Source organism: Macrosteles quadrilineatus, unplaced genomic scaffold (genome assembly GCF_028750875.1).
Source record: "Macrosteles quadrilineatus isolate MER2022 unplaced genomic scaffold, UCM_ALF_1.0 Scaffold_5__1_contigs__length_97177068, whole genome shotgun sequence".
Taxonomy (NCBI): domain Eukaryota; kingdom Metazoa; phylum Arthropoda; class Insecta; order Hemiptera; family Cicadellidae; genus Macrosteles; species Macrosteles quadrilineatus.
In genome coordinates this window covers 22,766,337-22,789,544 of record NW_026542598.1, presented here as the reverse complement: position 1 = coordinate 22,789,544, position 23,208 = coordinate 22,766,337, and the positions used below count along the sequence as shown (strand labels likewise).

General features: G+C 35.6%; 1 protein-coding gene across 2 annotated transcripts; it reads left to right on the top strand.

The window, feature by feature from the left end:
- Positions 1–414: 414 nt before the first annotated feature.
- LOC128995017 (peptidoglycan recognition protein 4-like) lies at positions 415–22,086 on the top strand. Of its 2 annotated transcripts, XM_054419883.1 has the most exons (5): positions 415–604; positions 2,699–2,915; positions 8,804–8,995; positions 17,462–18,007; positions 20,657–20,784. In XM_054419883.1, exons 1-4 carry the CDS (start codon positions 488–490, stop codon positions 17,995–17,997), a joined length of 1,062 nt encoding a protein of 353 aa, XP_054275858.1. In that variant the 5' UTR covers positions 415–487; the 3' UTR covers positions 17,998–18,007; positions 20,657–20,784. The 2 variants fall into 2 exon arrangements, with proteins under 2 accessions (XP_054275858.1, XP_054275857.1); XM_054419882.1 differs by lacking the exon at positions 17,462–18,007 and having other exon boundaries at positions 20,657–22,086.
- The last annotated feature ends 1,122 nt before the right edge of the window (positions 22,087–23,208 follow it).

The following is a 23,208-nucleotide window of genomic DNA, read 5'->3' as shown; positions in this document are numbered from 1 at the left end:
GAGCTATTAATATTCTACTAAAAACATACTTTATTGCCTTCCCTGTAACAGCAATCTTACTCGTTAAACCTAATGTTATTTAAAGAGAATAAATTGAAAATCAAATCAGGCAAATGGAAATTGACTTAGTCTGCAGGTTTGCTGCAGCGGGGATATTTTCCTTCATTATGTTGCCCTGTTCCTGCATTCGTTGTTTTTTTTTTTTTATTCATGTGTTTTACTTTCTTTGCTACACGTTCAAACTTTATGGTTATACTGTTCATCTACGTTTTTCTACACCTATTGCAACTCCATTCCCCTTCCATACCTCTTCGACGTACAGAAGGAGGAAAGTGTTGGTAAAACCACGCGAACCAGACTTGTTTACGTAATGTCCCCCACTTCTCTGGCTTGGCGATTCTTCAGTCGAGTTCAGTGAGTGTCAGTGGTAACATCGCGTCAGTGAGTGTTAGTGAGTCAGTGTCAGTGAGATGTGATCAGATCAGTGATGTCAAGTCCTAGGCCTAGCCTGGTGTCCACCAGTTCCGTAGTCAGCACCTCCAGTGATTGTTCTGATGAAGAAGCCAAAGTGGCACCTCTGAGACGGTCCTCGCCCAAGTCTCAGGTAGCGCAAGACACTTTTTGGATAGTAGACATCCCTGCTTGGACCAGCTGTAGCTAATAACACACAATGAGCCACCCGGAATGTACAGTCTAAATTATATTTTTAAGAGATAATTGTGAATTCTCAATCACAACTAGCAAAATACCCCCATCGCAGCAAACCTGCAGAATAAGCGAATTTACATTTCCATATTGTATTTACCCTAAAGTAATTCTTTAAACATTTTAGATATATTCCCTTTTTAAATCAAATTTGGTACAAGTACTTAGGTTTGCTGCTAGAGGAAAGGTAATGGGTTTTATGGAGAAAAAGTAAACTGTTCATTGATTTTTGATTATTTATTTGATACATCTTTTATTTATTTATCTATTGACTCATGGATATAAACCACGTTTTCCTTGCTTGTAGCAAGAAACCTAAGTTTACGCCTAATGTGACCTTAATGTTTTTTAATAGGAAATAAATCTAACATTTTCAAAGCAATTTTTTTAATAATAATCTTAATTGATGGACATTGGCTTAGTCTGCAGGTTTGCTGCGATATGAGTATTTTTTTACTGTAATATTTCACGTAACATAACAGATGCTATGCCCTACAATTAGGTGGCCCCATTAAAATTGACTTTTACAAAAGGTTTACTTTATTTAAAGAGCTTGGTAATTTACATTACTATCTCAATTTGAATACGTTCACTTTTATTAAAAACCCAGCTACCATGTTATAGGAATGGGATGTCTGCTTGTATCTAATGTCAAATGTTGGGTGATGTGGGGGTTATCGGAGGTCATAGAGTCAAGGATGTATACGTTCCTTGTTTAAAACAAAGAAATTATAATGTTGTATCCATTTGCTTAACTAGTGAATGTTTTGTGAACAGAACATGAAAAATATTAAACAGTACTTGTCTGGGTAGCCGAGTGGTTATAGTGCTTGCCTTCAAATCTGAAGGTCGCTGGTTCGATTCCAAGCGAGATCGTTTCCAGACCCAGACGCCATTTTGTCATTTGACTATGAATTAATTATGCTATCTAACAAAAAGGTTGACGTTAAAATTGTAATAAGACCAGGGTTTGGACAGTTCCCTTTAAAATCGTAAAAAAATGTCATTGGCGTGGAAAACACACAAAAATATCTATTTATTTTTAAAGGCAAAGAAAAAACATTTTGGAAATAAATTTACATTACATTTTACTTGTTACTTCTAATCAAAATTTATGAGGAATTGTATAAATACAATAAAGGTAAATTATTTTCATGCTAGCCCTTACCATATGAATAGTTTCTAGTGCATCCTATATTGTCGTCTACTTGAAACATTTTAACATAGATCAATCACTGAACAAAACTGTTTGGGCTTTAAGCCACTCATAAATTTAGTATGAAACGTTAAACAAAGAGTATTGTACATCTCTTGATCCCTCTATACTACGATGGTATTTATAAACCGAGACCTAAGGATCCTATGACCTCTGAAAACTTCTCAACCTAAACTGCATTAACCCTGTTATTGGCAATAATATCCAACTCATTTTTTCACTTCAACTTGAATTTCAATCAACCTCAATAATTCGCCCTGACTTTAATAATCTCCTTTATGCAATAACATCCAACCCATCTTTACAATAGCTTTAACACCAACTTCAACCTCTAACTCTTATCTCCCTTCTTTAAACCTCATTCGTTCTAAATATTAACAATGAACTCATTTTGAATCACTGGAATATTGACCTCATCCTTTCTAAGCTCACCATCATCCTCTTTAAACTTTACCTCATATTCTCTAAACATGACCTCATCATCTCTAAACTCGATCTCATTCTCTCTAAACTCAACCACGTCCTCTCTAAACTCACTTCATCCCTCAAATTTCGACCTCATCCTCTCTAAACTCGACCTCATCCTCTCTAAACTCATCCTCGTTTTTTCTAAACTCGAACTCATCCTCTCTAAACTCGAACTCATCCTCTCTAAACTCGACCTTATCCTCTCTAAACTTGACCTCATCCACTCTAAATTTGACCCCATCCTCTCTTAACTCAACCTCAACATACAACCGCAGACCTTTAACTCCCTCTCTATTCTTACTTGACCAGACCACGGTGAACGTGGGGCAAATTCTGGTGGACAAAAATGCCGATGTTCCTGGAGTACTTAACGGCACCTTGAGGAAAACAACACTCAACTTCTTCATCAATCACGGACTTGACGGAGATGCTGACGTCAACGATCTGGTCACCGACGCCGTCAAAATCAAATCAGAGACCGTCAAGACGTTCATACCTGATTACAATAGCTCGTATAAGTTGAATGGTGAGTTTATGTTGGATTCGTAATTATGACGATAATTTTAGTACCAAGCTTTGACTAATTGTAGCATTAACCTTCAAAAACTCCATAAGCTAGATGTATGTCCTTAATGAAGTAAAGGGAAAAACTTGGTTCATTGAAGTGGTATATTTATACTTGTATTTAATTTTAAATATCTTTGTTTTGACTCATTTTTTGCTAGATCCATCAGACGAACGTTTTGTAGATTTCCATTGTTGCAATTATTAGCAAACACGTAATTTTGTATGTAATATAATATACCTCTAGTTTATGCAAAGCCTTGGTGCTTGGATTTTTATAGTAGTTTACGCAACGATTGCGTAAAGATAGTGTTAACGACACGAGTAGAAAATTTAAGGTACGAGCCTTGACGAGGGCCTTAAAAACTTCTACGAGTGTCGTTAACACTATTTACGCGAGTTGCGTACACTACTTTACCTACGACGGTGTTTTAATTACTAAAAATCACTACTCATAACTTCTAAGAGAGGTTATGTTTTTGTGTATAACCTCTAATTGCCACTGACATTGATGCAACGAAACATTGTATCAAATACTAATTGCACCAATCAACAATTAAATTGGCCTAAACAGCTGATTAGTTGAATTTCGAATCATTACAATTTTGCTTCTCCTCTCTCAATCCTTGAAACTCATTGGTCCGTTACCCGTGTTGTTGTGAGTAAAACTATGCTGTTATGAATGTAAACAATGCTGTTATGAGATACTTTTCAATTCTAAGAACTGTACTGAAACGGCTACTTTAAAAAACGTTCGTAGGTAAAATATTTATCAACACCACGCAGGACTATTTAGTTTTAAATAGGGTAACGTTCTGGTACATTATGGACAAGGATACCATTTTGTAAAACCTATACTCATTGTTCATTTTAGCTTTTTATGTTATTTTTAATAGCGATATTACCGCTATACTAGGTTTGTGTGCTTGAGTTCTGCCTTCGAAACAATATACTTCTTTAGAAAATTAATGATCTTATGGATTGAATTAAGACTGTTTTAGCCTACGTTTCTGCCGTGAGAGTGTGTTGGGATGTTTACTAAATTTCCTTTTATTTCACCCAACACTTGTTCAACGATATAAAACTTTACTAATATACTTAACACTTGTCCTTCTGTAGTCTATTCATCTTAAGCTTACTTTCTGACTTAGGCATACACTAAAATTTGAGGAAAATATATCGTTGAATAAACTACAGAATTAATTATATTCTATGCTTAAACGCGCATAAAACATGCATTATAGACTTTACACTCTCCAACAAACATCAATCACTCTATTGATTTAAGTACAAAAGTGTCACTTAGATTTGATTGGTGTACCATTAACTTGATAAACATTTTTAGAATGATACAGACGTTATCAAAACAGACTGAGATAGTTCAACACCAATATCTTCATCCTGGAAGCTGAGAGTGATTGTGTTTTATCTCATCCACAACAATGACCACTTGTGTTATGTCTAGCTTCCATCACGACAGTGTAAAACCTACTTTTACCACAGATAAAGACTTTATCAGTGGATTCTATAGAACCATAGATTATAAGAGTAGATGTCTACTCCCTCTATTATAGAATGTTATAATGTTGAGCTAACCTGGAGTTATCCGTTGGTACTCGTCGACTAATAACATTTCGAGACCAACATAGTGACAATAATTTTTACAATTTCCATAATTTGACATGCGCAAAAATATTAATATATCCTTAATATTCTTATAATAAATCTTACAAGGATTCTAAAAATAACAATAAACCCTATTCAAACATAATGTTTAATGCAGCTATTGCCATATTATTTAAGCAAATACATGTTATTTTAAAGTAATGCGATTTTGACCATTCCCTGTTTTCAAGAGAAACTCATAATTTTAAGGATGAAAAAGAAAAGAAACAGTAGTTTTTATACATAATAATTTTTAAGTTATTTAGCTGGAGATATTTTAGTAACATTTTACACTATTTAGTCCAGTTCAGCATAGGAAAACTTATGTTAAGGTTTTTGCATTTTATCAAAACACACAAATTCAAACTTTTAAACTTTCATTGCAGAAAAAGGCTTATACAGATGTTTCATCTTTATGACTCTGTACTATTACTTACTATTGGAATTTTAATGAGGATTCTGAAAATGACAATAAATTCTAAATAAAAACGATGTTTAGGGCACTTAAGGCCATTTCATGTAAGCAAATACAAATATTTTGAAAAAATCTTAACTTGTTTGTTATTCCCTAAATGTGAGGGTATGGAAATCAAAACTAGTGCCAATACTAGTGCCAATAACTAGTTTTGTCACCAATAATACTAAGTAGTTTAACACAATAAAACTGTTAAAGCTAACTTCGATCCACCCTGTATAAATACATGGAATAGCTGTTTCGTTGATCTTCTCTTCTCAACGAGAAATCTTTATCTCGATATATTGACTTTCAAGTGTTCTTATGATATTGTTAACTACTAAAACATAAAATATCAAGACATACCGTTGTTACAGGTGCATACATAAGAAATAGTCATAAAAAGATGCAATTATTATTTATTGTGCCATTAAATTCGTCAGAAAACTTTATAGATATTTAAAAGAACTATATAAATTTTCATAAACCTTTTCAGCTATAAACTATTAAATGTCAGTAACACTTTATAATACGCCACTGATTAAAACGTGAAAAGTCAAAAATTCTACCATAAAATATAGTGCATTTATTAGTAGACGAAAATTAGTTAGGATCAAAACTTCATTAGCTCATTAGAGTCTAAAAATATTTCCAAAGTGAAACATATTGTTACCTAAACTTGGGATAAAATTTGAAATCGCAAAATAACGTATTTGATATTTTAATTACTATGACATTAACTCCGTTAAGTTTAAATACTGACGTAGACATATAATCTATACCGACCAGATTTTTACCTTGGTGAACATAACTAATTGTGGGAGTTCTTCAGTAACTATTACTGAAGTTGTGTTTTCATACTATAATGGTTAGCAGTGGCACAAAAGATGCTAAAACTGAATTGAATTAAGTAAAGTTGTCTTGGTTTTTGTAGGATAAGATTGTACTTATACAATCGACTTATACAAGCTTTTAAGCTTTATCTTAATAAAGCTGTATTTTATGTTGCACACTCATGCGATGAATTAGTGTACCTTAGATGAACCTACATTATTTTAAACTAGCTTAGGACGCGATATGTTATTCACAGAAATGTGTCTTTCCTCATAGCTTGTGTGTTTAGTTTATTTCTTTGCTTATTTTCCTACTTAAATGATAATAAAATATGTCTACATAGACTAAAGTAAGTACTTAATATAATATCTTAAGGCATTTCTGCGTTATAATCCAACCCCTAATAACAGGTCATTGTTGTATTATTGTGATAACTGGTCTGTCACAAAATTAAATATTTAAATATTCGCCTCGACATAGATAGGATGTAAGGCACACAAGAAAGTGTTCAAAAGATTCAAGAGATTCAAGAGATTTATTATACCATTAAGTAAACAAATACAATAGGTAACGTCAAACTATTCTAAAATAAACAAACCAATGCATATAAATAATGAAAATGTTCATCATTACAAACCATGCTGAAATAAAAAATGGTTAATTAATCTCCACAGCAAACAAAACAGCAAACCATGCAGTTATGGCAAAAAACAAAAGAAAATGAAAATTGTGACACATACCTGTTTATCTTCCCTTATCAATGAACTTTGTTTGACGTTTGTGCTGTGAAAAAGACAATCATCTATAGTCTAGCCTAGCGTTATAAATATTTAATAATGATACTTGTTCAATATTCTCAAACATAATTAAATAATAAATAGGCGATACATGTTATTATAACATACATACATGTTTTTATGTATTAAGTAAGTATATATCCTGAACATACTTATGTTAATTCACGAAGTAAAAGTTACTTTCTGCAAACGGTGATCGATATATGATATTTGTTTAATGGTAAATGAATATTTTAACTGTTCCATAGCAGCCGTGATAGCAAAAAAAATATGACGTTTCCATTAATTATCCCCTAACTTCCAATGCCCTGAAGAAGTATCCCCCTCCTCTATTCTACTACATACTATGGTACTTTTAGTACATTTTAGTGCTTGTGAACTAAAATATCTGTAAAGTCTGTGTTTCGCGCCACCTTTGTTCACACTTATCCGTGACCTTGACTCTCTTATCACATGCAATTCGTAGAAGCACTTAAGTAGCTATCTATGTCTGACAAGCATTTATTTAAACAATCACGAAAGTCAATATTATGGATTATGAAACACAAACATGATTTAACCTCAAAAAGTTTTGTAATTTTTTGAGTTCGCGAACCAGCATAAGCGGACTATAGGACTGGGGATTTTGGGGAGTTCCATGGGGTAAAAATTGGGGTTTCCAATATCTGACCCTCAAAACGTAAGTTAATAATTAGCTATTTCTTTTTGAACCATCTTGTAGAGCTTAGAAATTGATTTGATATATTGAAACGTTGCTGTATGGTTATGGAAAAATGAAAATTTAAATTCCCATTCTATTATTATGGAAAATCGGTAAACTATTGTAGTTCGTTTGTTCGTGTATTTATTTTGATAGAATTTGGTGAATTCATTTATTTCATACCAATAACAGGCAAATTGAAATTCTCTAGTCTGCAGGTTTGTTGTGGCGGGAGTATTAGTTTTTAGTAAGTGGTCGGTCCAACCTTTGGTATTGTGTATCCAGCGTTAACCTTTTCTTGCTGTATAGAATAATTAATTTAATTTTTAACTGAAATGGTGACTAGGCAAACTAGCTGCTGTGCTAGCTGCGTCCCCTTGCTTTGCAAAAGAAAATATTGCTGTTTAAATCTGTTGAGTTAAATAGTTACACATCCACCATTAGATCTAGAAACAAAATTAAACCGTACTACTCAATTTGATAAAAGGTTTTTTTCATTCAATTGAGGTAAGGGGTGGGGAGTTAAGGCTATCTTTGAACATACTGTGACCGCCTATATTAACGCTTATTTAAATGTTAGTTAGACAAAAAAACTTCATGTATTTAAATGCAATAAGTAAACACGAATCGTTCAACATAGGGTACTGTATAGAGGCCATAAATTAGTAGATATTTATGACACATAAATAAATATGTTTACCGAAACACTCAGATTTTGGTCAGGTTTCTTTACAAGCACCTTGTACAACCATATCGTATGTAAAACTCAAGAAATGGCATTTTTGTGATGAGACACAAAAATAAATAAAAATGAAATATAAATACTGAACGTCGTTGGTATATTGGTTTAGACTAGTAGTTCTGAATCCACACTAAGCTTTAATTCCATCTGTCTAGAACAAGGGAAGTAACAAGGGATTTTTAGGTGAGAAAACGTGTAATTGCCATTGCGTCCGAATTGCATTTCAATACTATAAACATTGTGTAAGTAGTGCAACCCAAAATGTTGTTCCGAGAAACCTATTTAGTCATATTTAAGCTTCTTGAAAGGTATGCTATCGATTTATTAAAAAATTATCGATACTAATAACAAACAAGTTACATACGTACACAACATATAAAATGCGAATATTTTCAAGGCAACAAACAAAAAAATTTTAAAAATCGGTAAATATTATAAAATAGTATAAGATAATACTGTGTTCGAGTGTGTAACTAATAAATTGCATTGACAACCTTCAAATGAAGCGACAGAGCAAATGCTGAGGGTAAAGATGACTACATGGGTTATGGGTTAGTCCAACATAGTTGCCCTAAAGCAACATCTTGGATTGCACAAACTCCGGTACTTACACCATATGTTAGAGAACTTCTCCACTAAAGCCAGTTGATGTTCCTAGGTACCAAGGAGGATGTAGAAGGATTGTCCCGGAGATGGTGCTACCTGATCTCTGCTCTAGTGACTCTCTCCCTGATCACTCTTCTAGGCACCGCAGTCCTGTCACTGACTAACTGGAAGACTTCTCAAAGTGGTACCCTCTCTCCTGACATTCAGAAATCCATCGATGGACTGTCGGCTGAAGAAAAATACTGTGAGTGAAAAATCATTTGTACTCGAATTTTATTATTTCACACTTCTTTACTCAATATATAGGGCGGGCATTAATTGCACTAACTGATCTGAGTCAGGTAGTCGGGTATTCCTGAATTGCGCCAACTAATACAGGGAGCCACGCGATACGTTTCTTACCTGTTCCAAGTAACGGCCCTCTTTGACTGTATAATTGAGTGGGTTAGTTTAGGTTAGGATAGGATAGGTTATGTTAGGTTCTTCTACCGGGAACTCACCCCTACCTGGCTTGGGCTTGGCGAAACTAAGGAACATTTTTGGGACCCATTGAGGGCTTGGCGCATAGGGACTCTTTGGCGCAATTAATGCATGACGGATTACAAGACTGCTATCTACTTATGGTGTCGAAATCGTCAAACCATTCATGTTGTGCATTTTTCGGAGCGATCACAGTTCATCATCAACGTATATTTAAAATCGGTAATTGTTCAGTTGTTGTCAAGCTCACGACGAATATCTTTAAGAGCACGAAATGATTACTTTAGCCGGTGCACATGTTGCCTGTCTCAACCAATGTACTCGTTTAATTACAGTAGTTAGTGTTCTTTGTGCTGTAAAGGTGTGTCCGTATTATCTTGAAAAGAACATTTAGCAATGTACCAATTCTAAATCCATGCTGCTGAGTGCTAATGAGGAACCGTTATTGGTTTCCAAAAATTTAAAACCTGAATATTAATAACAGAGCGTACATAAATACCTTACATTTAGAATTTCCATATGGATATGTGGTGGATAATTGAAACAAATAATAAATACAGCTTCATCAATATTTACAGGTATATTTAGACGAATTAGTTTCAAAATATTCCATAGTTCAAATTACTTACTGAGCAGGCAGATTAACACCTCTTGTACTCAGCTTAATCAAACGAACAAAAGAAATCAATAAATTAATTGTCTGCTGATCCTTGGTAACAAATATCAAAATAAAAAAACAACACTTTCAATAGCTAACTTCGTTTTATTTTGTTAATCTTTTATTAAATGACTTTTGCACTATGGCTATATAAATACACTTCTTCACACGAATCAACTGTGTATTTTCGACTTATTTTCACACTCAAGTTGGTAAAAGTAGTTATTCAGATATTTAAAACCCATTATGCAAGTAACTATTTGGCCGTAGACTAATGATTTAGTACACGATGGGTTGGCGCGCGCGTACAGATTGGCCAACGGTTCGAGGGTCTTTTCTAACATACAGATTGACCAAAGGTCCTAATGAGCAGGGGCAAAAAATGGGGGAGGAGCTTACAGCAGTGATGTGTGTGGGGGAGGAGCTAGTCTATTCAAGTAAACTGTTTGTTGACGTTTTCTAATCTTACCAGATACAGAGGTGGTCTCTTTAATGCTATTGAATATCGTAGAACCAACTTGTGTAGTTGAAAAAGCTGACAACATTTTTTAATTAATTTTAAATATGAATACTCATAAGGTTAACATGGGAAACTATGGAGCCATTGGGGCAGAGCCCGAAATGATTTTTGGGATAAGAATATGTCTAGATATGTTAATCGGGAATGTGAGCTATCTTCATACCAAATTTCAACCCGATCCGACCAGTAGTTAATGCGTGATTGGATATCAAACAAATGAACAAATTCGCAAAATTTCACAATATTAGTACTACGATATATTGTAGTTTTTAAGGGTGATAACATGATGTCTCATCATATCTCTATTATTTTCATTGCGTGCGCGATCTCTTCAAGGCAATTTAGAAAGATTAATAATACTAATGACACATACTATGAAAACACAAAATCTAACGTAAACCATTTTCTTCTTTACATTTTATACAAAAAATACAACATTTTCTTTATTTAACTTAAACATCACCGACTTACAGATAACCCAATTTTCGTATGGATGTAAACAAAATTGTACCATGGACATATGTTTTGATGTAAACAAAAATTCTTTGTAAACTTGAAAAAGTTCAGATTATTGACAACAGAATTCAGCACAAACTATGCAATTTTAAAAGCTAATATGACGAGGTTGCTTTCACGGGATATCATACAAACGGAATAATACCTCCAATTTGGAGTTACAGTATTATTTTCTTTTAGCGGCAACTGAAAATGTAGCTGACTGAATATTAATAACAAATTATTATTTATTTCAGGATTTTAAGGCAAAATGTTAAGAATTATTTGAAGTTTAGAATTTTAATTTTTGGTTTTCGTAAATGTTGAATAAGTGAGTAGATTTTTATATTCTGTGGTAGAACATTATATTCGGGTTATTTCACTTCCAATGGAATATATTTTTCCTTTTTTTAACTTTTGTTAAAATACTACTCCTATAATGAATATTGCTAGATTGGTTTTGTGAACTTAAAAATGAACATCGTGTGCGAAATACTAAGACGGGTGGATATTCAAGGTAATTTTCAAACAATGTGTATACACATAAAAACGAGAATGCTTATACTTGGATCTTGAAAGAACACTTCAGGACTTTTAAATGGTAACATTATCCTTATTGCTATAACTAGGTCAAACAAACTAACAATTTCGTAGTCAACTCGACCTCCCAAAAAATGTACTTTGTGTACTTAAAAAGAAAATTAATAGTGAGTTTATTAGCAATTAGTTAGATTTTATAGCCTACTAGCTGGCCCGACAGACGTCGTCCTGTCCTAATGTGGTTTTGTGTCAAATGCTCGTTCATTTTCAAGATGAGCTCGTTCGCATGGCTCAATCACGTCCTGGTTGAAATTCGTTCGCTACGCTCACTCACCTTTAGATTGGAGCTCGTTCGCTGCGCTCACTTGCCTTCAGGTTAAAGCAATATCCAGAAGTAGGACAATGAATTCTGATTAACAGTTTACATAAAACTTAGTGTTTTAAAAAGTAAAATTCGTCTCTTGAGTTTGGCCACCTCTGTGACTGGTAAGATTAGAAAAAGTTAAAGGCGGTGACACACTATCGATCTTTTCCCCGATCAAGACCCCGAACCGAGCAGGGAGAAGGGAGATAAATATCAGCAAAATTTTACTCCGAACATTTCCCCGAACATGACCAAGACCAGACAAATTCTTCCGAGCGCGGCAAAAGGAAGTTTGGAGAGAGATAGAGAGTGTGTGCGAGTGAGAGCGCGGAGGCAGTGCCGTTTTCTATTGGTTTTATTCATTGAAATAACGTTACAGAATGATCATTTTAATTGCCTTTAATAATATTAATGTTTATATTATTTTTGAAAGAATTTAAGTCAACATCAATTACTTAATTCAACCTTCATGTTATTGATATAATTGATTTAACGGTTTCTACACTTTCAACCTTGACCAAACAAACCACAAACATTACATCTTAAATGATTATAATATATAACGGCAACATATTACCCAACATTTACTTATTTTACCAATTAAAGAGTTTAATTGCCATATTAAATCAGAACTATCAATGCTAGCGCAGGCGGCCGCTCGGTGCGGCGCTCGCGACGATGTACGGGGTCACATTCGGTGACACACTATCGATCCGGAGCGCATGAAAAGAGCCCAAAATTTTAATCCCCAAAAAGGTTCACTAATCTTAAGCATGGAAAGAGCCCGGGTCTCCACAGGTACCTGAGGAGGAGGAAGCTGACTATAAATTGTGTGTGTGTATATATAGTAGTGTTTTAGTAAATAGTGTTGTGTTTGGTTGGGTTAGGTTAGGTTAGGTTAGGTTAGGTAAACAGACTATATCTTAGTAATGTAAATATCTTTGAATAATATATATTTTATTAATGTATCTTTTAAAAGTGTATCTTTTAATATTGTAAATAATTTCATGTAATTCAACTGTGTTATTTGTTCTTTATATTTTGAAGACCCGTTGTGAAAGTTCTAAAAAGAGACCGGGCTCTTTTCGCACCATCCTGGTTGGGACCTTGGAGGTCCGGGCGCTTTTCAAGCGTCTGCCTGAGTTTTTGGTCTCTTTTCATGTGCGCCCTATCGATCTTTGCCCCGAACAAGACCCCGAACCGAGCAGGGAGAAGGGAGGTCGAAGGGAGGATGTTCGATAGTGTGTCACGGGTCCGTACACCGATCAAGACGCCGAACAAGACATCAGGCCGAGCAGGGAGACGAGCGCTCTGGAGGCGGTTTTTTGGCGAAAGATCAAAGAAAAGATCGGTCCGATGTACGGTCCGATGTACGATAGTGTGTCACGGTACATTTTTGCCCCGTACATCGTCGCGAGCGCCGCACCGAGCGGCCGCCTGAGCTAGCATTGATAGTTCTGATTTAATGTGGCAATTAAACTCTTTAATTGGTAAAATAAATAAATGTTGGGTAATATGTTGCCGTTATATATTATAATCATTTAAGATGTAATGTTTGTGGTTTGTTTGGTCAAGGTTGAAAGTGAAGAAACCGTTAAATCAATTATATCAATAATATTAAGGTTGAATTAAGTAATTGATGTTGACTTAAATTCTTTCAAAAATAATATAAACATTAATATTATTAAAGGCAATTAAAATGATCATTCTGTAACGTTATTTCAATGAATAAAACCAATAGAAATCAATAGATATAACTAAGCATCCTTTCTAGAATATTTTATTTTTGCGACAAGTTAAGCACTGCCTCCGCGCTCTCACTCGCACACACTCTCTCTCCAAACTTCCTTTTGCCGCGCTCGGTAGAATTCGTCTGGTCTTGGTCATGTTCGGGGAAATGTTCGGAGTAAAATTTTGCTGATATTTATCTCCCTTCTCCCTTCTCCCTGCTCGGTTCGGGGTCTTGATCGGGGAAAAGATCGATAGTGTGTCACCGCCTTTAACAAACACTTGATTGAATAGACAAGCTCCTCCCCCACGGGACATCGCTGCTGTAAGCTCCTCCCCCATTTTTTGCCCCTGCTCATTAGGACCTTTGGTCAATCTGTATGTTAGAAACGACCCTTAAACCATTGGCCAATCTGTATGTGGCCGGGTTGGCTGTTCTATGAGGAAATCAGCAGGATGATAGACATTTCAAGGTCGTCAGTCCAACTGTTGTCGTGACTATCCACACCAATGTGCCAAGAATATAGTGGAATTATTTTTACTTGTTATTGTGGACGTTCATCATGCATTCCAATGATTTCAATCACCACTACCACTTAAAATAGTTTGAAATACCTACATAAGTCCATAGATGCTGTAGTAGCAACTAGTTCCCGTTCTTAATTTGAACCAGGTGTCACTTAATTTGATGGTCGTCTACAGAGTTCAATAAATAACCCACTCGAGACAAAAAAGCATAAAATGAGCACACTTTTACAAAATGCACGTAACAAACTTATCTACCAATTAGACTCAAAAACTATATATCCTACTAATATTATAAATGAGAAAGTTTGGATGCATGGATGTATGGATGTATGTTTGTGACAAGTGCACGCGAAAAATACTGGTCGGATTGGGCTGAAATTTGGCATGATGATAGCTCACATTCCCGATTAACATATAGGCATATTCTTATTTCAAAAATCCTTTCGGGCTCCGCCCCAGTGGCTCTGGAGTTTCCCATGTTAACCTTATGAGAAATGGAATTATTGAATCTTAACAGCTGTTTCAATTAAACAAGTTGGTTCTGTTCTATGATGTTCAATAGCATTAAAGTTACAATGATTACCAACAGGGTGCAGCACTATTATTTCTTTTACATTTATGACAACAGCTAATTTGCAACCAAAAGGTGAGTGAGCGTAGCGAACGAACTTCAACCTGGAGGCGAGTTAGCGTAGCGAACGAGCTTACCTGAAGGCAAGTGAGCGCAGCGAACGAGCTCCAACCTAAAGGGGAGTGAGCGTAGCGAACGAGCTCCAACCTAAAGGGGAGTGAGCGTAGCGAACGAGCTCCAACCTAAAGGTGAGTGAGCGTAGCGAACAAACTTCAACCAGGACGTGATTGAGCCATGCGAACGAGATAATCTTGAAAATTAAGAAGTTAAACGGGGCAAAGCCCGCGGGTTACAGCTATCCTACTAATATTATAAATGAGAAAGTTTGGATGTATGGATGTATGGATGTATGGATGTATGTTTGTGACAAGTGCACGCGAAAAATACTGGTCGGATTGGGCTGAAATTTGGCATGATGATAGCTCACATTCCCGATTAACATATAGGCATATTCTTATTTCAAAAATCCTTTCGGGCTCCGCCCCAGTGGCTCTGGAGTTTCCCATGTTAACCTTATGAGAAATGGAATTATTGAATCTTAACAGCTGTTTCAATTAAACAAGTTGGTTCTGTTCTATGATGTTCAATAGCATTAAAGTTACAATGATTACCAACAGGGTGCAGCACTATTATTTCTTTTACATTTATGACAACAGCTAATTTGCAACCAAAAGGTGAGTGAGCGTAGCGAACGAACTTCAACCTGGAGGCGAGTTAGCGTAGCGAACGAGCTTACCTGAAGGCAAGTGAGCGCAGCGAACGAGCTCCAACCTAAAGGGGAGTGAGCGTAGCGAACGAGCTCCAACCTAAAGGGGAGTGAGCGTAGCGAACGAGCTCCAACCTAAAGGTGAGTGAGCGTAGCGAACAAACTTCAACCAGGACGTGATTGAGCCATGCGAACGAGATAATCTTGAAAATTAAGAAGTTAAACGGGGCAAAGCCCGCGGGTTACAGCTAGTTTACCATATATCCTTGTGCCAATTGAAGAGTATAGCAGGGTAATGTTACTTGTAGGATAATTAACAAAGATGGTCCCCATGCATGGGGCTTGAGATTTCTAAGTCGTACAGTATACCTATCGGTATCTGAACTATTATACGAAGAGTCCAAGGGAAAAACGGGCTAACCCAAAAAAATGCAAAATTTAGTTATGAACGATTTTGAATACATTTTTTAAAATCTAAACACTTTGCCAAATTGAAAATTGACAAAAACGGGCTCTTTAATATAAGATAAATTCATATTATGTGTACTTACATACAACTGTGTCCATTGGAGACATACTTAGTTTTTGACCAACGTTTATTACAGAACTTATTTCATTTTGTGTGGGTTTGGATTTTTAAAAGTAGTATGTACTGTTAAGTTTTTGAGCCCAGATCAGGAATTTAAGTTGTATTTGTAACTACAAATTTACCCAGTTGCATGCCGATAAATCTACATCCCCATCAAATTTGTCAGAAAAATAATGCTTCGTAGTTTTTAAGCTGAAATGGACGTAGAAATGATAAAAATACTGAAGATTTCACATTGCTGTGTCAACAGCCGCACCTGTTCAATTTAGTCGGTCAAACTGTGTTTAGCAATACTGAATACTGGTTTCTGTTAGCTTGAAGAACCGGTACAGTTAGTCAAGTATGTATGGAGAATCAAAGCATTATAACTGTATGACAAGAACATTGAATTAAAACATGAATATTAATCATATTAAATTATGGAATTGTTAGTCAAATACGGTTTAACTGTTTAGTCTATTTGAACAAACTATTCAAAATTTTGAGTCTCATTTATTGACAAAATGGTTCAATATTTCAATATCTACCATGATTTTAGTTTTCATAATAGATCTAATTTTACGTGTGAAAACTACTATTACGATTTTAATTAGTTAAATCATTTTTGGGATAACAGTTATTGGCAGTAGGATTTATTTATACGAAAATAATATAGTAAAATAAATACATAAAATATTAATAGCCTATCTACAATTTAAAATGATAGCTCGGAAATAGTAGGTAAAACGGGATATACGTATATGTAAAATTTATGGGTGTTCCAATTTCAATTATAAAGTCTGTACTATACTGTATATTGACTTATTTGTAGTCATTTTTAATTTACTGTAAATTTTCTAATAAAATAGTGTTTTAAAAGCTCAAAGCTCAGTTTATATTATTGACGAATGGGATTATTAAGGTTTAAAAAAATTATTATTTATTCCCTGAGATTATTAGGATATAATGGTCCCTTTTGGTCCTTTTATCTCATCATATCTTAGAAATCGGTAAATACAATAGTTACAAATACCGACTTCTCACAGGACCGAACCGGAAGTCTTCTGTTTCAGAACTACCCAGATAAAAAAAATGGATTACAATCTTACTTTATATAATTCGAGAATATAAGGTTCGATAATTACAAATGGTATTCCACCATAGATAAGGCTGCGTCACGCCGATGTGTTCACCTAAATATGGGTGAAGGATGGTTGCAGAATGGAGTCATACGATCTGTAGTTTTTACTAGAGATGTGCTCTGTAGTCAGAAGCATTTACTGAAAAAAAAAACTAAAATACAGAGCTGAATCCAGTTTCTAACCAACAGAAATCTAAAAATGTCTCAGGATTGAACCAATTGGTCTCTCCGGTAACCAAGTGAGCAAATACATCCCGTTGGCTTCCCAGCAATTTTACCCCATTGCACCCAAAGAGAAGCTTTCGATTTGTCAATTCCACCAACAACTCACAAGGGTTTTCTCGATTGCAGTTGCGGCAGTGAGAGGAGCTCCAACCGTGGCAGGACGGACAGAATGGGTGGCACAACCCAGCAAGTGGGGCGTCCCCAACCCCTTGCCCATCAAGAGGGTAGTGGTGAGCGCCACCAACACCGACCCCTGCAGAACAACGCCGCAGTGCACAGAGACGGTCAGAACAATACAGATGGTCGACGTGGAACAACTACGCCAACCTGACATCCACGTCAACTTCCTCATCGGCGGAGACGGCAAACTGTACTGGGGCAGAGGGTTTGCCACTCAAGGAAACAGCACGAAAGACAACAACCAAACTGTGGAAGTGGAGCTCATCGGGGATTTTTCCGAGAATGGTCCGTCCAAGGAGATGACAGAGGTGTTTCAACAATTCGTGGACGCTGGGATCAGGTCGGGATTGATAGCTAAGGACTACGCCCTCTTGGCTCGGTGTCAACTTGTGCCTGGAGTAACCGTCGGGCTGGAACTTCTCAGGGACGTCGAGAAATGGCCGCAATATGAAAGCTCGGGTCCGTATCCGTGCACACGCTGAGTAGGTTGAGGTGAGGAACTCCATGTGCTTCTATAGTGTCAATTAAGGGGTTTTCTTAATAGGTTGGAGACCTCATTTGCGATGAATTTGCTCGTCCACATGAGCCACAGAAGCCTGTCCCTGGAGCATATCCAGCAAAACAAAGGGTGAACTTAACTGATAAAAGGGAAAACCACGACGTCGCTGCCTTGGGCCCGAAGTCCGTGATGCTACCGACCGAGCAACCCACTCACCAAGTGTTTACGCTTTTATTCCTATGATCGATAAAGTAGTTACCTGATTGTGATTTTAACAACAATACAGAAGAAGATGGGAGCGAAGGATTGTAGTGATCATCTTCGAATGTGACGATTGCTGGTTTCAACAAAAGGGTAAATTTTGGATCTAAATTTCATTTGTTTTGGGGGTACCAAAATCCATCTAAAAAGATTAAACGTTGCTATACATTATGATAAAAGTTTGGACTCTTACAAAAACGTATAAAATGTCGTTAAACACGCGCAAGTATTGAAATAAATAAAATAATAACAAAGACAATGTAAATCTTTAAGAATTATTCATTGCATTATTTTATTTTGCTACAATCAAACTACTCACCAGACATCTATGTACCTAAATAAGAAGCCCACACTACCAACTGAATCATAGCCCACATCATTGAAAATAGCATTACTCTAATACAATTAGAAACGTTTGAAACAAGTAGTTCTGTGCCGTAAACCCATACATTTTGAAGAAAAGCAAATTTTTCAAACAGCAAAAAGTAAAAGAGTACGAAGCGTCAAAGGTAAACTATCGATGTATAATACTTTACAGTTACAGGAGTTATTGTACATCAATGAGGTAAACAGGTGACGAAACTACCAACACAATAATATGGTTTGTTGTGATGTCAACAAACTATGACTCGTGTACAAACCTCGTTAACATAAGATTAGTCATTGTTGGGCTGATAAGCTAATATAGAGCTTCTACTGTACAAGCTGCAATATTTAATTCATATACTATAAGCTTAGAGATTTATCTATATTTTTATACTATAGCTTATTCATATTCATAGAAAGCTCTATGAGATATTTTGCGTGTTATCTAATCCCATGAGGAAGAGGCCATTATAACATAGGTGTCATGACACACCCGGGGCCGGGGTGAAATTTACTCTAGATGGCGCAAGGGAACAAAAACAGTTAAAAAGTTGTACATGCGTAAATATATGCTCGTGAGCGCTGTGATACGTATGATTTTAAAGGAGTGTGGCATGAATGTGTAGCTGGATCAACTTTCATGAGTTCGGAACTAGCAAATTAATTTATCCAAACGAGGTTTATGTAGATATTTTTTGTAACCGTCCCTTTAATACTACAACCGTCGTGTTGACATTAAAAAGCAAACATTTTAGTATTTTATTCCATTGATGTAAAACATTCGGTTACTGAGATTTTCAAGTGCTACAATATCTCGTTTAAGTACCACTCGAGTTCAGAGCCTTAGACACACATTTTAACACGCTTAAGATTTCGTTATATTGCAAACTGTGATTAGGAAGTTAAACCTTCTATTTATCAATAATGTCAAAACTAAACCAATTTAGTTGATTTTATAACAAGGAAAACAAATGTAAACGTATACAGTATTTTAGGTTAAGTAAATGACCACTATTAGTGAAACAAAATGGCGACTGTGGCGACTACTTATACATGCTGAGCGCTGCGCATTAATGGGTGAAAAATCTCTTTAGCAAACAATTATGTAAAGTGTTTCATATTTTTCTTCAAACATTGCTTGGATGAACAAAATGCCTCATTACTTATCACCTATACAAAAGGTTTCAAAGGTTTGTAACAAAAACCTCTCTAAAATTGGCATCTCGGTATCGTAAAAAAACTGTGGTTTGGGATAGTTTGGGGTTGATTGTATGATTTTGGAGGTGTTGGTTTCTCTAATCGCCAAAGGTTTTCTTCTGTGTAAACATAAATAATGAAAGTTATGTGGATTTTAAAAATGCATATGTCAAGTTGTAGTTTGTTTCTTAACTAAGACTTCCATCAAAATTCTACTTCTACACCACTAGAATAGATTCCGTCCCAGAAAATGAAAAACTTTTTTTAAGTTGATTTCACTTATTGCTTTAATAGGTTTGAAACTCAAAACCAAATGCAAAATAAATCCAACACATGAGACCTACTGACTAAGACCAGTTTTGTATCTCTAGCCTTGATTATTTGCCAAACGCCCAAGATTTAGGACAGTTTGCTACGTTTCGCACCATCAAAAAACTTTTCACAGGATCGCACTTTTACCTTCTTATACAAGCACTATAACATATGAGCTGCAAAATTACACCACACCAAATCCATACTGGTCTGTTTAATATCATCTAACATTCACATTTAATAGCTCAATTTCTATTTTCGTCTCAAACTATCCGCCACAGTTCTGACTCCTAATAGTTTTTGACTTTTCAACCAGCCACAGTCATTTCTATCTTCAGAGCCTATGCCCATGTTTATTTCTTGAAGTTATTCACGCAAGAATAACAGTTAACAAGGTACACGTCACATCTTGTCCTAGCTACTGAAATTGTGAAACAGCTACTGCTAGTCAGCCGCAATAACTTGAATTAACATTGTCAACCTATAACCAAACTATTCTGTTCCAGTCGCATCCTATCCGGGAGGTCCTCCCATCGTCACCAGGTCCATGTGGCTAGCGGCGCCACCTAGAGCACCTTTGGACAAGAACTCTCTCCCAGCGAATACAGTGGTCGTCTGTCACACTGCCACAGCCAACTGTACTTCCCAGCCTGAGTGTATAGAAATCGTTCGGGCAGTCCAACAGTTTCAACAGGTGTCCAGAGGATGGTCCGAAATCTCCTACAGTTTCCTCATCGGCGGCGACGGCTCGGTCTACTGGGGCAGAGGGTTCAACTTCGAAGGAGCTCACACTAAGGGGTTCAACAAAGGGAGTATTGGCATCGCCTTCCTAGGAACGTATATCAACGTTGTTCCCAACGATCTACAAATAGACTCATTCACGAAGTTGTTGAAAATAGGTGTAGAGAGTGGTAAAATATCTTCTGACTATTCCCTGGTGGCCCAGTGTCAGTTGAAGGTGACGGCAGCGCCAGGTCTATCATTGGTGAATGTTATGATGTCATGGCCCCATTTCAACACTTCACTACCTGTCAAGTGTACCGAGGGGTGAAAAATGTACATGTGTATTTGGGTAGTTGTGGAATAAATCCAAAGATGTAATTGAGAATGAACGTGTGGTCAAATTCTGTTGGCCGCTTCAAAATCTCCCCTAAATGTCATATTCCCTTTTTGAAAAATAAATCAAACGAAATAGCTATCTTAAACTACCTATTTAAAAGGTAGGTTTCAAACAGATTCTGACAAAATGAGTTGTTTTGTCTCCTAGTTACTTATTGTTTACCTCATTATGTCGCCACTTAGCCTTTGATATTATGCATTTTGTCCGGTGTACACACTTTACATAATTCTTTCCTTTAAACTACATCTCAACTATACACTTCACCTTCCTTTCAGTATTTCTATACAGCATAGACTTCCACTTGTATAATTTGTTTAACACTTCGCTCAATCTCTCTCTGTCATATCAATATTTTTAAATATCATATTTCCACTACCTGCATTAATCACTATGTAGCATTTTACCCTAGGCATCCATTTTGTGTATACATGATGTATATGCGTGTATATATTGCAGTTTTTTAGTTTGCTCATACAGTGTCCTATATGTCTTCCCCACTCAAGCCATTTTTAATCTCAAATAACTATGGCTTAAGTTTTTCAAACTTATTATTCATTCATTTCAATAATGTTTTGGAAGTGACCCTTTGCCATTTCCTTGGTTCATTGACTTTGTAATAAATGTTGAATCTAGTCTAAATGATAATGGGTACCCATGCTTTAGAAGGCAGAAAAGACTGTTTGAGTTTTTAAGTTATTGAAATTAAATTTATCTAGACTTTTAAAAAGAAGTTTGGTATTAACTTTAAGATATACTTAGAATTAATTGAAATTCTAGTGTTCAAAAAACTATTATGTCATTTTTATAAATATTTAAAATAAATATAGGTATACTTCAATGTATACGTGTTCTTTCGTTATAATTTTTGTAATTAAAGTGTACATGTGCATTTTCTATTTTATTTTTACCTGCTAAAATCCTAAATGTGAAATATGTAAAGACACTTTACAGTATACAAAGTGGCCTAATGGTAAATCACCTAGTTTCAATACATTCCACTAATACTAACAAACAACCTAAATTTGTATGAATGTAGAAACAGCTATTTTAAACATCTTAGTGTAGATAGGTAGTTATGAACTTAAAATAATTGTTCTTTCGGTCTGTTTTAGCGAATTTCCCTATAGGGAAGTAGCTATTACCGTAGCTGGCACAGTAAGACCTAGACCCGGAACCGATTTACTTTTTAATTTTGATGTCCCCAGAGGCCTAAACCACTATTAGTTGAAATTTTATATATGTTATGTGTCCGTAAACAAAAAGATGTATCCGATTTTGATTAAATTTAGTTCAAAGGTGCAAGGCGGGATAAACTTGAATGAGTTCGCGAACCAGCATGATCGGACCATGGGAACTGGGATTTACGGGGAGTTTTATGGGGTAAAAATTGGGTTTTCTATTTTTTTTTTACCCTCAAAACACAAATTTAACAATTTCTCTCTAGACCTATTTAAAGATCTTAAAAAACAAATAATTTAGTATATCAAAGTGTTTTGAATAATTTTTGGTAACGGAGAAAATTTAAAAAAATGTAAACTTAAAATTTCCATGTTTTTCTTACGGAGAATATTGTAAAATGTTGAAGTTTGCTTGTTTATGGATATATTTTGATAACACTTGGCAAATTCATTTATTTTATAACAAGCTATTAATATTTTACTAGAGGTGGACAAGAGGTTTGTCACGAGAGAAGCATGGGTAGCCGCACCTCCCTGTGAACAGCTGTTAACACAATCCTTCTCATCACACAACAACAACAAGCGACATGTTCATCCACCCAGCAAGCATGTAACAATTTTTATTCCTTCAAACTCGTAGTGTCACACAACAATCACACATAAAGTAATGCGATGTCAGCAAGAAAAATCTTGCAGATATTGTTTACAGCTTTCCAGCTTTGTGATCGGAAGTGACAGTCACATCGTCGGCCGAGGATGG

What these genes read in the sequence shown, in the direction of transcription:
- LOC128995017 (XM_054419882.1), top strand. Translation starts at nt 488, where the DNA reads ATGTCAAGTCCTAGGCCTAGCCTGGTGTCCACCAGTTCCGTAGTCAGC. An exon ending in TAGCTCGTATAAGTTGAATG is followed by an intron (nt 2,916 to 8,803) that starts GTGAGTTTATGT and finishes TGATGTTCCTAG; the next exon opens with GTACCAAGGAGGATGTAGAA. An exon ending in GTCGGCTGAAGAAAAATACT is followed by an intron (nt 8,996 to 20,656) that starts GTGAGTGAAAAA and finishes ATTCTGTTCCAG; the next exon opens with TCGCATCCTATCCGGGAGGT.